At 37.3% G+C, this 14,537-nt stretch overlaps 1 protein-coding gene across 1 annotated transcript; it reads right to left on the reverse strand.

Annotated features, from left to right (window-relative positions):
• Nucleotides 1–652: 652 nt before the first annotated feature.
• LOC133326501 (protein phosphatase 1B-like) lies at nt 653–1,728 on the reverse strand. The gene is made up of 2 exons (XM_061535123.1): nt 867–1,728; nt 653–799 (listed from the first exon to the last, which is right to left on the reverse strand). Exons 1-2 carry the CDS (start codon nt 1,677–1,679, stop codon nt 653–655), a joined length of 960 nt encoding a protein of 319 aa, XP_061391107.1. The 5' UTR covers nt 1,680–1,728.
• Between the last annotated feature and the right edge of the window lie 12,809 nt (nt 1,729–14,537).

The following is a 14,537-nucleotide window of genomic DNA, read 5'->3' on the forward strand; positions in this document are numbered from 1 at the left end:
TATGTTTTTGATTACCTGACTTTTTCAGTTTCGTATACTTATAGGCTAAGAACTTCCCAAAATGATCTTGTAAAATATTTTTTTTTTTACTTTTCCCCTTTGCAACATTCCAATAAAATATTAAAAAAAATGATACATATTTATAATTTTAAAAATTAAAACTAAATTAAACATACCTTATGCTCACAATTTGAACACTATTCAGAGACATTCTCTAGATACAACAAATATATAGACAATCTCAAAGTTTAAAATCAAAAGGCACGTGACACTCCGAATGATGTTTTCGTTTTTAGTTTGGATTTTTTTTTTATAGGTTAAATTTAAATTAAAAACCTTATATGTAGTTGTTTTTATAGCTCATTGAATGCATGTAAATTAGTAAAGATAAACTGTGGTCTTTGAATATAAAGGAATATACACAACAAACAAATTAATAAAATTAATTTTTTTATCATTTTTGTTTAACCTTCAAGCATAGGGTGGTATTTTTAAGGATTTGTTTCTTTGATATAATATAAATAATGAATAATATTTTCGGTGTGGCGATTATTTTTGTTAAGGAAATTATTTTCATTTTGATATGAATTGTTAGAATATTAATTAATTAAAGAATTTGTTAGTAGTAAGTAAATAAAGCCATTTGTCTTTTCTAAAAACATAAAATGCATTTAAAACAACCTCTTGCAATTTTTTCGATTTGTTTGTCCAACCGTCTGTCGCTTGCCAAAGCTTCTTCGGTAGGTTTAGGTGCTCCAGGAAAGGCTATTATTATGATGCTCATATTATCTCGGCTGCCCTGTAAGACAAAATAACCATTAGTTTATTATATAAACAATCTACCCTTCTTTCTTTCTCTCACTTACCTTATGCAAACACGTATCGACAACTTCATTAGCTATATTCACCAAATCATTGGATACTTTAAGCCTCGAATGTATAAAACTGCAGACATCTTCGTTGCTCATAACATCCCAGATGCCATCACAGGCTAAAACTAGAAACTCATCTTCATCCTGACGTCCTGCACAAAATATTTCCGGTTCGGGTGAAACCAGCTGCTCACACTGCCCTTTATTTTGGACATTCTTGAAATCATAATCGCCCAATGCCCGTGAAACCGCCAGTGTACCGTTGACCCGTTTGATCATCACACTACCGCCAGCATTGTGTATACGTTCCTTTTCCTCCGGCAATATTGGTTTGTGATCTTGTGTAGCAAATACCGGCACACCGTCACGGCTCAAGACCGCTCGTGAATCACCACAATTCGCTATAATCACCTTTGTGGGTGAGACGAATGCACACACCACTGTTGTACCACCACATTTCGCCGCATTCTCATTAAGTTCGGGCAGCGTACGCATATCTTCGTCTATGTCTAGGAAACCTTTACGTATGCCCTTCACATGATTGCCGCTCTGAAATTCTTTTGTGCTAACAATACTGTCCAGCAAGTGCTTGGCACAATGCTCGGACACTTTATGACCAGCATGTCCGTCGAACACAGCAAAGAAAGACCAATCGTCCAAACCATTGCCAAGACCAGCTCGGGCATAGTATGCATCTTCCATTTCACAGCGCCAGCCCTGCATCGAACTAACGCCGAAGAGCAATTTGTTTCCCTCACCGCTGTCATTGTGTTTGTTCGTTCTCGGTTTATCCAGGAACGCTCCCATCACGTCTTTTCATGCTGTGCTCAACGCGGCGGGTTAGAAAGTGTAGTTTCCGGCGATTAAGCGGCAAGTGTTTGGGTTTTGTTTTTCTTTTTTTGCTGACGGCGAAAATTCAGCAAAAGATTGCTGAATTCTTTAGTTGCTTGTTGTTTATTATATTGTTGTTAGTTTTTCCTCTATCAGAATTGTGCGTGAAGGAGATCTATTGTACGAAAAATTCTGTAAGAAAAAAAGAAGTTAAAATTAGTAATAGTTTTTGATAGAATGTGCAATAAACATTTGTTTTGATATCAGTGCTTCCGAGTGTATGTGCCGGTATCGAACAAATTATATGATATATTTCATTTAAACGTTGACCATTTGTAGAGAAGCAGTTGAACGATAGTCCCAATCTTCGAACTTAATGTATCGTAAACATATTACAAAGTGCAAAGTTCGAATGGAAATTTATAATATACGCACTTCGTAGATAATTTAAAAAATTTTCGAATTTGACGTACGTTCGGAAAAAATAATACTATGTATATGCAAAGTATGGATCAAATATTATACCCTATCGTATGTAGAATTATCGCGCATTAAAACGAGACACCGCCCAGTGGCCCGAGACGATTTTTTGCCCAACGGTACTTGGGAAGAACGAAGCAAATTTTATATTACATTAAAAATGCATCTCATTTAGTTTTTCATTAATCTAATTATATATGGAACTTCTAGAGCTGTCCGATTGCCCCCAATTATACATTATTGTGTGCACAAAATTCTACTGCACTGATGTAAAGATAAAATATTCGCATTCAAAGGGGGCAAAATGATGACATGTTGTTTTTTTGTCACTCAAGTCAGATATGGTTCCTGGAAGATCGCGATGTAGAGGGTGAGGAACAGTTCAGCAGCTGCTGCTTTAAAATGATACAGATTTATCTGCACCATGTTTAGCGCCAGTTGCTGTCTGTTTTACCTGTTTTACTGGCGGTAGTTTGTAGTTTCCCATAGGTACTGTTTATTAGCAGAGTCGGTGGCGAACTATGGGACAAGACCGCTGTTTTTTTTTTTCAACCCAGATGAGGATTCTCCACTTCCTCATCTGAAGTCTCTTGTTCTGCAGTCTCTTAAAAGGTGGTGGGATATACACTGGGGTAACCATACCGCTCGTTATCTTGTGGATCGGCTGCCGGCTTACTACGTCCCCAAAGAGGGTCACAGCAGTTTTCTTAAGGAAGTTCGCAGACTCCTTAGTACGGCCGTTAACAACTTTGACCCCTTTGTACAAGGCTGCCGGCTTACTACCTTCCCAAAGAGTGTCACAACTCTTAATTCTCTTATCAAGGCAGTTAAGATCTGTCCAAATCGTAGTATCAACTTCATCGCCCAGTAAGAGGTCTTTCAGGGAGCTGTCGACCAGCAACCATTTAACCTCACTGATAATTCTGTCGGGGTCAGCTCGCTCCATGATTGCTACTCGCAGATCCTCCGGTACCTCTGGTGTAGTATCAGTGTCGCTAGACGCCGGTGTAGGTTTCTGGGTTTTTGCTTCAAGACGGTGGGTTTGGCTTTCACCACACCCTTACCACTCTTGTCAGGATTCCAACAACTGCCCAATTGGAATAACATTGGATTTCGGTTTTGACATTTAAGGAGTTTGTGCCTATCAGCTATTCTGAAGGTCTTTTGAAGGGCTCAATTCGACAGTACCTTACCTTCTCTGGATGATTATGTCGGGGATTTCTCAGCGCTCTGGCTTCCCATGGGGTAGCTGAAGGCTCAGAGATCTTAGCAACCACCATCGTCCTAGTTGTGCTCGGATCACTCATAGTTTTCTCCTCTTTTGAAGGAGATGCTCAATTGTCTTCGTGTCCTCCCCGCCATCACAGAGTCTGCAGTAATCCGTAACATCATGGTCCCACTTACTGGTATTGCAATGACCAGTAATGTCTCCTTGTCATTACTCTAATTTCAACTTTGCTCAGGTTCAACAGTGTGTTTGTTCTCTTGGGTGACAGAGTCGGCCAGATAGATCTTGACACATTGCACCTAGGTTCGTTGTGCTCGTTCGTAGAAGAACTTCTCAAAGCAACCGAGGAAGACATCAGACTTGATGTCCAGACGGTCCAGAGGTCTCTACTGGGGATAACGACATCTACATCATCAAATCTCAGGACTGGTTATATATAGTCGCTCAGTTGTACCCGTTGGTCCTATGTGATACCTAGTTCGTTCAGGATACATCAATGCTTACGGGCACAATTACGCCAAAGATTTTGTTCATGCAGCCGAAGGGCACTACGCGCTCCTCCTGGGGTGCTCCTCGCGGCTCCAGTAATTAAAATCGAGGCGGCTCTTTCTCCTTGTCTAGTTTGCTGGATGTCGACTTATGGCGCAGGCAGTACCACCAAACATAAGATCCATAGGAAAAAAAGACTGAGTTAAGACCGAAATTTGTCAGTCCCATATTCATTTGACACCCTAAATATTAACCGATAATCACTAAAGGTGTCCTCCGTTTCTGCGACAGACATGTCTACGACCCGATTCTCACTCGGCCAACGTCTGTCACCTCAGCCCATTGTGTAAAAGTCTTGTCTTTCGTGGTGGGTCATTTACATGAGGAGGCGAAGGATGTTGTCGATGTGGAGGCGAAGGATGTTGTCCCGGTTCCATGGGAATCGTCGAAGCCAGTATTCCCAAACCCAGGCACGTAAGGAGAGACCTACACGATCTAAAGAGATAGAGATCCAAAGGTTCAAGAAGAACGCCAACAAAAATGTTTAGCGAGCAGTAATGAATAGCATTAACGAATACCACGTGAATGAGTACTTGAAGACAACCATAGCAGCAGACGAACGATAAGAGTGTGATTTTAGCCCAAAATTAAGATCAGCAGCCGCCTCTATTCTAATCGGGTTTACAGCACCATACCAGACATATAACCTTTGTGGCTCTAGAGCGAATAGAAAAACAGAAACAATTAAGTTTGTGGTCCATTAAATTCTTTCAAATAGCGATCGATTCAGCTAGCCAAGTTATTATTTTATCGGTATACTGAAATCTGGGTCTGGGAGCAAATTTTTGAGGCGCTACAAACTCTTGGGCCACCCATTAGAAAAACCTCCTAAATTTTTTGGGATAACTTTAGTTTAGTAAAAAAAGAATCAGTTTTTTCCATATTTTCCAGATGTAGTTAATTTTACACTTTTTTCTTGGGGGACGTACCCGTTTATTTGACCCAGAAGTTCGGGTACGGGTTTCCGGTTATACCCGGTTCTACGGATCCGATGAATATAAAATAGTTATCATTTTAAACCTTGGGGGCTACTCTGTATTGCGATGCGTGAGAAAAATTGTAACGCATCGCGTAATTGGTACTCTCTAATTCGTTTTCGTATCTCCTTTCGCATCTACTTTACGCAAATGTGGCATCACCGCACTCTGTAATACGAAAACGCATGTCAAACTCGTTCGTTAAGCGCAAATATCTTGCGTTAACAAAATAGCAAACGCAAAGGAAGCGAAACATATAAGTAAGCTCCATTAAAGGTTTTATTTATATATAAATTGTAAATTATTTTAAGTAAAAGGCAAAAAAGTCACAGTTACAGGCTCAGCAACGTCAATTCCTAACTTCAGTAGATTTTATTGGGCAACACAGTGATTTGGCAAAGGGATAGTTGCAGAGTTCAAATGCGAAACAACGCGCCAACAATTTGTGGACAAAACTGTCTGATGTCCTCAATTCAAATTGGCCTCCTGTAAAAGATGTCGGTGGTTGGAAAAAGTAATATATTATTTTTTTTATATAAAATGTGAAACTGTGTGTGCATATTTATAGGTTGGTGTTGATAACCACCTTGTCCAAGCAATTTCAAAGCAGCGGCCTCTTTTATTGGAGTTGGAATTGTTGTGGATCTATTAGAAACGACGAGCGTTTAACAAATACATAAACGAATCTTTATTGAGACATTTTATATAAATCTATAAAAATTAAATATTTGAAAACATTTGTCACATAATTCGTACTTTCATACCCGTGGTCACTTAGGGAGAGTATATTTTATAGATCTCATAAAATTCTTTTTTTTTAATTCGTTCATCAATTTTGTTTAAAAAACACTCGTACCACACAAAAATATGTTTTCATTTACAATTTTTTTGACGTTTCCTTTTGTCATTCTTCGTTATTGTTTACTTTGTGGCGACAGTGTTGCCCTATTTTCAATTTAGTTTGCGAATGCGTTTGCGTGAACGTTACAGAGTACCAAATTGTACTCTTAACGCATTTAGCTTTCGCATCGCACTTGCTTTCGCAACGCAATACAGAGTAACCCCCCTTATAAAAATAATTAAGTGGTGGTTAGTTCAAACCGTTTTAGAGATTCAGTAACAAGAAATAGGGTTTGGACCCCGATTTTATTGAAAAACTCCCTAAAAGTCGAACTTGGGTCCATTATGGCCCCTCTCCAGTTCTGATGATAGACTAAATGATAGACTACAATTTGCCATTTCCAAAATCGGCTGTATCTTTTGTGGATCAAAAGATATGGGCCTTAAACTTATCACTATTTCTGACAGTCCCTGGGTTGTTGATTTCATCCACATGGTTCCAATATTATAGATTCCAAATGGAATATACTTCCCTCTAAATCCCATGGGGGAAATGTTGTCATTTTGCAAATGCACACATATTGTAAACACCAGCAAACCACAAAACTTACGGAAAGGGTAAAAACAACCAGTTGCGGCATTTGCGAATGGACGAACAAAACGAAGAGTGGAAAAACAAAACAAAGCACAGCTGTGTGTGTGAGCGTTGGACGAGAAAAATCAATGAAATTGGCACCAACGCAGACGCAAAAAATTGTGCCAAAGTAAAAACAAGGAGAAAGGGGTGAGCGCGATGGTGATGAAGTGAATAGAACAAGGATTTTTGCAGGAACACAAAAATGAGAAACGAGAAACACACAACTCAAATGGATGGTTGCCAGAAATGACAGAATAAATTCAGTGTTTTTTACTGAATGAATGAAAATCAGAAGAAGCAGCTAAAGGAGAAATCGGGAATTTAACCCCAACAGAAAAAAAATGATGATGATGATGAATACCTTTCATAGAGTAAGGAGAAAAAAAGAATGAAGCATAAAAAATCAGCTGGGTCTCCTGTGATGAAATTTATGATGTGTTTCTATAATGAAAAGGATTTTTTTTTATAAAATGAAAAGTTTTTGCATTCAAAATTGTATTATTTAAATTGTAGTATTTGGATGAATTATTTTGAATACTAAAACTCAATTTTTTTTTCTTTGCCCACAGTAATAACACAAACACGCACTCTCGTACATACATTTCTTCGGAGTAGATTAAAGGCAATTATCCTTGTTTCATTGTAGAACACCAAAAGCAATTCCAAAACTGTTGGTGTTCTACCGAAACGTTGTTATACACCATTTGCCAAATACACAAAGGATGAATGAATGGATTATATCACAACTAAAAAATTTGTTTGCAAGAAATAAACGTTTTTTTTTTATTTTTTTCAAAACACTTAAGGAATTTTACTTCGTCGTAATACCTTTACTTTCGTTTTGTATATAAAAACAATACCACCACGTCCACCAATCAACCTCACACTTCACCGCGTTGATGCGCCGCCACACAGTCTGTGTTGTTTTGCAAAAATTCCTTTACGTTTTCAAATCTGTTTTTTTTTTTTTTTTGATTATAAAATAAAAGTATTCTATTTTAAAGAAATCGAAATTATTTCTAAATCACACACACGAGATAAAAAAACAGAAATCAGCGAAAAAACCAGCAGCGCAAATACTTAAGAGGAGCAGCAGCGAGCAAATAATTCTTTTTCGTAGTCGCCGTCGTTTTCGTCTGTTGTGTGGTGGATACCTTTTTCTTCTTTTTGTTGTAGTTCTTCTTCTTGTAGTACTAAAAGGCAGGCGGCCAGAAGATTTTTTTGACAATTGAAACACGGCAGCAGCGGACCAAACAACAAAACAGCGAAAATAAAAAAGATAAACAAAACAGTGTCTCTCTCTCAGTGTTACCGTTGGGAATTTTAAAAAAGTTGCACAAAAAGTCGTTCCCTTGAAAAAAGTCGCACAGAAAAGTAAAATTGTCAATTAAACTGTTCCTAGAATATGTCAGATACCCTTGGACCTCAAAAACGAAGTAGACGAATCAGAATAAGTTTGAACTTACAAATAAAAAAGAAAATAAAGAAAATATAACTTAACATACGCAGTAAAGAAAAGTCGCACAAAGCTTAAAAAGTTGCAAACTGAGTTACAGAGCATCAAAAAGGTTGCAAATTGCGACTTTAGTCGCACAACGGTAACCCTGCTCTCTCTATTGCAAAAAGAGAACACTGGGAACAATCAAATAGGGAGAGCTTGAAAAATACAAAAAGGCTATTTGATTGTAGAGTTGCCAGAATTCATTTATTAAGGGATAGAACAGAGTTATGGATTGTTTGCAATTGAAATCTGTGAAGGAATTCTGTAACTTTCAATTATGGTGGTAGTATCAGGAGGATTGATAACCTAATGTTTACATCTATAGTAAATATCGAGGCACTGTGTACCACTAAAATGTTAATCCAATTCGGACCGCAAAATCTAAAAATGGCACATGTTTGTGTTGTTTAGATCTACAAATTTTGCTTTGATATAAAGCAAAGGGGTAAAACATTGATGAAGAGTAATAATCAATATTTTGAGTAGTTCACGAGATAAATGTACATATTATTTGAATCCACCCCAAATCGGCAATATTCATAACCGTATTTAAACAAAAAAATTAGCCAATAATTTAAAACCCAGCGAGGGGTTTTCTTGTACCCGATTGGTTCAAGTTGGAAAATGTGTCACAGTGTTATTATTGGTAGGGAGATTTTTAACTAATCAGAACCAAAAATATGAAATCAAATATCCATAATATACCGGAGATTATATCTATGTTGGGCCAAAATTATTGATTTGTGTTGTTGTAGCAGACCTTTGCTTTTACACAATGGACTGAGGTGATAGACGTCGACCGAGTAAGTCTCGGGCCGTGGAAACGATCAACGATTTTTAGTTGTTATTGTTGTAGCAGCTCAAATATGTTTATAGAATGACCTGAGATGGCAGTGGTTCGTAAGGTAAGACACAGGCCCGTTATAGATCATAGACAACCACAAATCAAAATGTAAAAATATAATCCCCTGAAAAAGTCGCCAAAAAGTAAGGAAACGTTCAGAATACCGAAAATCGGAAATTATCTTTATTTCAGTGTCCACCATGAGCTCTGACATTTCTTTCTACATACTTAGGGGGTTGGTGACAGAACATTTGCTCCATTACTCAAGCTTAAAAAAGATTTCCAGGGGCGTCGGTCTTGTGCGCAGCTGTTCCAATTTGAAAGACTATGTTCCGAAATATTATCTTCTACTTGATCTTTCGATCGAATTCGTGGCTTTCCCCTTCTGCGTGAACCATCAGTTGGCTCGCTTTTATATTCCTTTTGAGTTGGAGCATCCTCATCAATTCTCGTTGTCGCTGCAGCTGGATACGTCTGACTATGTCTATGTCTGAGAATAGATGGTTCAATTCATTGTTCATTCGACGCCCCGTAAATATTTGGAGAACACTAGCACGGGTAGTATAAGCGTCTTGTAGTGAATTTGGTCTGGCGAGAGGTGGCCTTGTTTTTGATTTGCTTACTCAGACCATAGTATCGTCTGTTGGCCAACACTATCACTCACAGAATGTTAAAACTGATGTAATTTCATCCTAGGTAAATTCCAAAAGAGTACATACTTGGTAGATAAAATTGATAGTCGCACAGTAACCAAGGGAAGTGATCCCTTGTATCAGATCACCTCCACATTGTAGATGACAATGAAAATATTGGATACAAATTTAAATCTAAATAAAACGGCCTTTCGTTGAATTTCAAAAACATGAACCATAACCTTTTAAATGTGCAGATCGATGGGTCCATAATATCCACCACTAATTACTCTAAGGATCTAGGGGTCACATTCGATTGTCAGTACAAGTGGCAAGCACCGTCAATGATCAATATTTAGTAAGCTTGTTGACAAACTATGTATAATGCGATAGGACGGTCTGTTGTAGGCTAAACGGCTTCAGTAGGGTTCGTTAACGTAGGAGTTACGCAAAAACATTGAGAACTGTCAAAATGTCGCCATGAGAACTGCTACAGGGTGTCTCCTTATGACTCCCTATAGAAAATTTAATTTAAGGTATCACTATATGGAGGAGATGTCTAAATGCTGGCCGATAAATTTCATTATCGTCAGGTTCGAGTGTTTATCTCGATAACCTTAGAAAGCGGAATGGTTACATCAGATGGCTAAATCATAGAATTCCTTACTTTGTATGGTAATAACTGAGTATTTCGAGTAACGACTAACCCCCATTCTATGGTAGAATACGCCCAACACACACAACAAATCAGTTAACTATTTTAATATAAAAATGAGGTTATATTAGGACTACCCCTAAAAGGGACGTAATATTAATAAATTTTGGGAGGGAGATTTGTTACCATATACGACTACAAAACACCAAATTACAGCAAATTCGGTTGAAAAACACGCTCAAGAACTCCAAAATACCGAAAATTTATGTAAGGGCTGTCCGAAAAAATGCACCTATATTCATAATTTTTATGGAGAGATATGCTACCCAATAAGAAATCAAAGTACTAAATTACAGAAAAATAGGCCTGTAAAAAAGTGGTCAAAACCCCACAAAAACTGAAAATTGGAGGCATCGTTATATGGAGGGCTACCAGAAAAAGTGGACTTATATTTATAATTTTTAGTGGAGAAATTTGGTACTCAATAGGAACCCAATGTTCCAAATTTCAGCGATATCGGTTGAAAACGCGCTCAAGAATGCCTAAACGTGGACCGATATAACTCATCTTCGAACTTGACCTGCCTGTGATCTATCTCAATTCGTTTAGAGGCTAGAGTTATTACAACAGACGGACATGCTTAAATCGTCATAAAATTTACGACCTGCTGCGATCTATCTCAATTCGTTTAGAGGCTAGAGTGATTACAACAGACGGAGGACATGCGTAAATCGTCATAGAATTTTACGCTGATCAACATAAATACTTTATAGGTTCGGAAATGATTATTTCGATGAGTTACGGAGAAAATATACTATGGAGGAGGGTATAAAAACCAGCCTATAGATCAACAGGCCTATCTTTCAGGATTGAATTGCATTCACACGGATGCATTTGAGAAAACAATTCCAGAAAACATGGTGAAATACAATCTTCGGAGAACATCGACAGTAGTAGTATTGATTTCGATTTGAGTTCATGGTGTATATCAAACATATCAGGCATTTGGACATGGTCTATATGACACACTCTTCTATTTCCCAACTAAACCCCATTCACTTAACGAAGGCCAGAACCTACACTGGTGGCTGCTTTTTTAATCTTGCGTTTTTTCGGTATTTCATTTCCGGACAATTGATATTCCAAAATTTATCGTAATCGAATAAAAAATAAAATCAGATCAGATCAAAATTCAGGTTTAAATTCGACCGGTTTGAATTTTATTTAACTTTCATCACGAAAATCTTAAACCTTTGAAAATGTATCAGCATTCTCATATGAGGCAAAGAGAGTTTTACTGTTATATGGAGTCTATGCCAATCTTTGAAAATATTATGGCAAATTTACTAGGAGGACTTCTTTAACAACCCCTCGACATTTTTCGGAAGTGTGGCATATAAAAGTTTCCAATTGTTGGTAATCAAAAACGTTTGAAGCATTTCCGAACCAAATTGGCTATGTTGGCATTTTCGGTTCCCAGGACCCTATTGCAAAAAAAATCCATATACATTTTATTATAGCTTCACGCATATCCTCCCATGTAAATTAGCTAATTAATTAATAGGTATTGTTTTCAATATTTCGATTGGACAACTTTCTATCTTTACTAAAGGTAAAGATCGATTTGAAAGAATTACATTGGAGTTCATAAAATTGTTGTTTCCTTGCGGATTGACAGAAATTTTCGCCATAATTTCTTGAACTCAGTTTTGTTTCCCATACAGATTTTATTTGTTTTGCAACTTTCCAAATGATGAAATATGTTACCTTTGATTTCGTTTACGATTATTTTGAAAGCCGTCATGTTGACTACCGAATTTGATAATTAGTTAAAATTATATTTGAATTAATTGATTTATTTAAAAAATCTTTCATTTGGAAATTTGAAAATATTCCCATTGATATTTTGGTATTCTTCTATATACTCTACAATTAAACGCATTTCAAAATCTTCAAATCAAATCACTCACAGCTGATAGTAGCTATATGGCTATAATATATATTTACACAAATACAGCAAACATAATAACAACAGCACACAAACGTTTATAAAACTTAAAAACGTTTTTTTATATTTTTTTCTAAGAAATTTAAATGCTCGATAATAATATTCGTTGCAATATTTACCTTTCTATCAATTGATTTTATTATTTATTCACTATCAGAAGAGTCGAACAACAACAACAGCAAATAATAAATAAAAACAATGTAGATATTTTGTAGTGGTTGATAGTATATTTTTGCTGATGTTGTTATTGTTTTTAGTAGTTGTGGGTATCCCAATTTGGAATTGGGTGAATCACAGAGTAAATTTCTGTTACGTTTCGTTCTAGTGGGGTCGCGCGCGCCTTGCAATTATTTTCTATACAAAAAAATGAATTTGTTTAGTCATGAAATCAGTAAAACAAACGAAACGAAACAAAAAACGACGACGACATTTCAAAACTCTATGTAATTGAAGATTGTTTTTTTTTTTTTGATTCACAGCGAACAGTGGTAATTGTTTGTTGTTGTTATTGTAGTAGTAGATATTAAATTATAAACTTTGCGTCATCGAAATTGTTTTGAAATTAGCGCCATTGAATGGGAAAAGCGAAATAATACAAAAATAACACACACACACAACATTTAACAAATAATAGAAATATCAAAACGAGAGTGACAGTTAAGAAAATGCAAGTGAGAGCAGAGCTGACAAAGAAGAAGAAAAAAAACCGCCAAATAACGTTTCAAATGAAATGAGAGCTTGCCGAATATTCTCTGCATTCTGTTAAAGCGAAACAAGGCGAGAGAGAATTTCATTGTAAAAACTGTGATGCCAATGCAACATAAAATCGGCGGGGAGAAAAATAAAGGACAAATAACTGTATTAGACTTTTTTAGAATGTCATAAAGCTAACCGGCATATTAGCAGTCGTAACATCGCCCAGGAGCCAAAAATCGGCTATAAAACTGTTTAAAACCATTTACAATTTACAGTGACTAGCCAGAAACTTTGGTAGTTTGGTTGGGAAGTTTTAATGCATCCGCCACACAGTCCGGACTTGGCACCAAGCGTTTATAATATTTTTCTTCCATTGCAAATTTTCTTTAATGATAATAAATTGGTATTTAGGGAGGATTGTGAAAATCGACTACTAGAGTTTTTAGGAGTAGGACTTCTAAGAGAGAGGCATTATGAAGTTACATTTTAAGTGGCAACAAATCACACAACAAAACGATATAAAAAACCTCTTCAGACAATTTTCGTTACCAATTTTTTACATTTCCTCCATAGAAAGTTCATGCCTATTTTGCGAATTATTAAGTTTTTCCGCTCAGAGGTGTTAAAAGCCATATCTGCGTTTGGTATTTCTGCAAAATTAATACGGATATTCTGGATTACTTTAATTGGCACATGGTGACCAGTAAAAGTCGGGAAGGACCTCTTGGGGCCCTTCAATATCCATAGAGGGTTCAGACAAGGTGACTGTCATGTGACCTTTTTAATATCCTGCTCGAAAAGGTCATACGAGAGGCAAATGCCAACAGAAAAGGCACTCTGTACACCAAACAGCATGTGCTACTCGCCGACGACATCGATCGATCGATGGATCGAACATTGTGATCATTAACGCTCACCTTTGAACGAATTATGAGGGAGTCTACCAAAGGTGGACGAGAAGGCCAAGCAACGCGCAAGACATCCAGTAGACTCGAACCAACTGTGGAACGATTTAAAATACCTCGGTACCGCCATAAACAAAACTGATAACATCAGCTTAGAAATCCAGAGAAGAATAGTGTTGGCCAACAAGTCCGCCAGACCAAAGTCACACTCTACAAGACGCTAATACTACCCGTGCTGTTGTATGGATCTGAAACATGGGTACTTGCGCAAGCAGATAAGGCAGCACTTTGAGTGTTTGAGAGAAAAATTCTCCGGAAGATCTATGGGCCGAGCTGCGACGACGGTGAATATCGCTGTCGAATGGTACCATCTATTTTCGGACATCGACATAGTCAGACGCAGTGAGCTGCAGCGACTACGTTGGCTAGGCCATGTTGTGAGAATGGATGAGGATACTCCAGTTCCAAAAAACATATCAAAGCGAACCAGTGAAGATTCAAGCAGAAGAGGAAGGGCCACGAATCCGATTGAAAGATCAAGTGGAAGACAACATATCGGAACGTGGTATTTCAAATTAAAAAAGCTGCGCACAAGACCGACGCGCCTGGAAATCTTCATAAAGCTCGGCTTATGGCACAAACGTTCTGTCACAAGCCAGCTAAGTAAGTACACCACGGAGGACTGTATTAGCCCTTTATAATTGCTTCATTGTAAATCAAATGTAACATTGGTCTCCCTATCCTTCCTATTTTTTTGACTGTTTTTGTAAAACCTAACAAGCAGATATTGCATTGACATCTTCTTTTGCGGCTGCACAGAAACGATCTTTGCCTTTTGGAGGATACTCATTGTTGCAGTCTTTTGGGCAGCATTCAGGTGGG

This window comes from Musca vetustissima, unplaced genomic scaffold (assembly GCF_032173495.1).
Source record: "Musca vetustissima isolate MV318-11 ecotype Yass unplaced genomic scaffold, APGP_CSIRO_Mvet_v1 utg67436, whole genome shotgun sequence".
In the NCBI taxonomy this organism is placed as follows: domain Eukaryota; kingdom Metazoa; phylum Arthropoda; class Insecta; order Diptera; family Muscidae; genus Musca; species Musca vetustissima.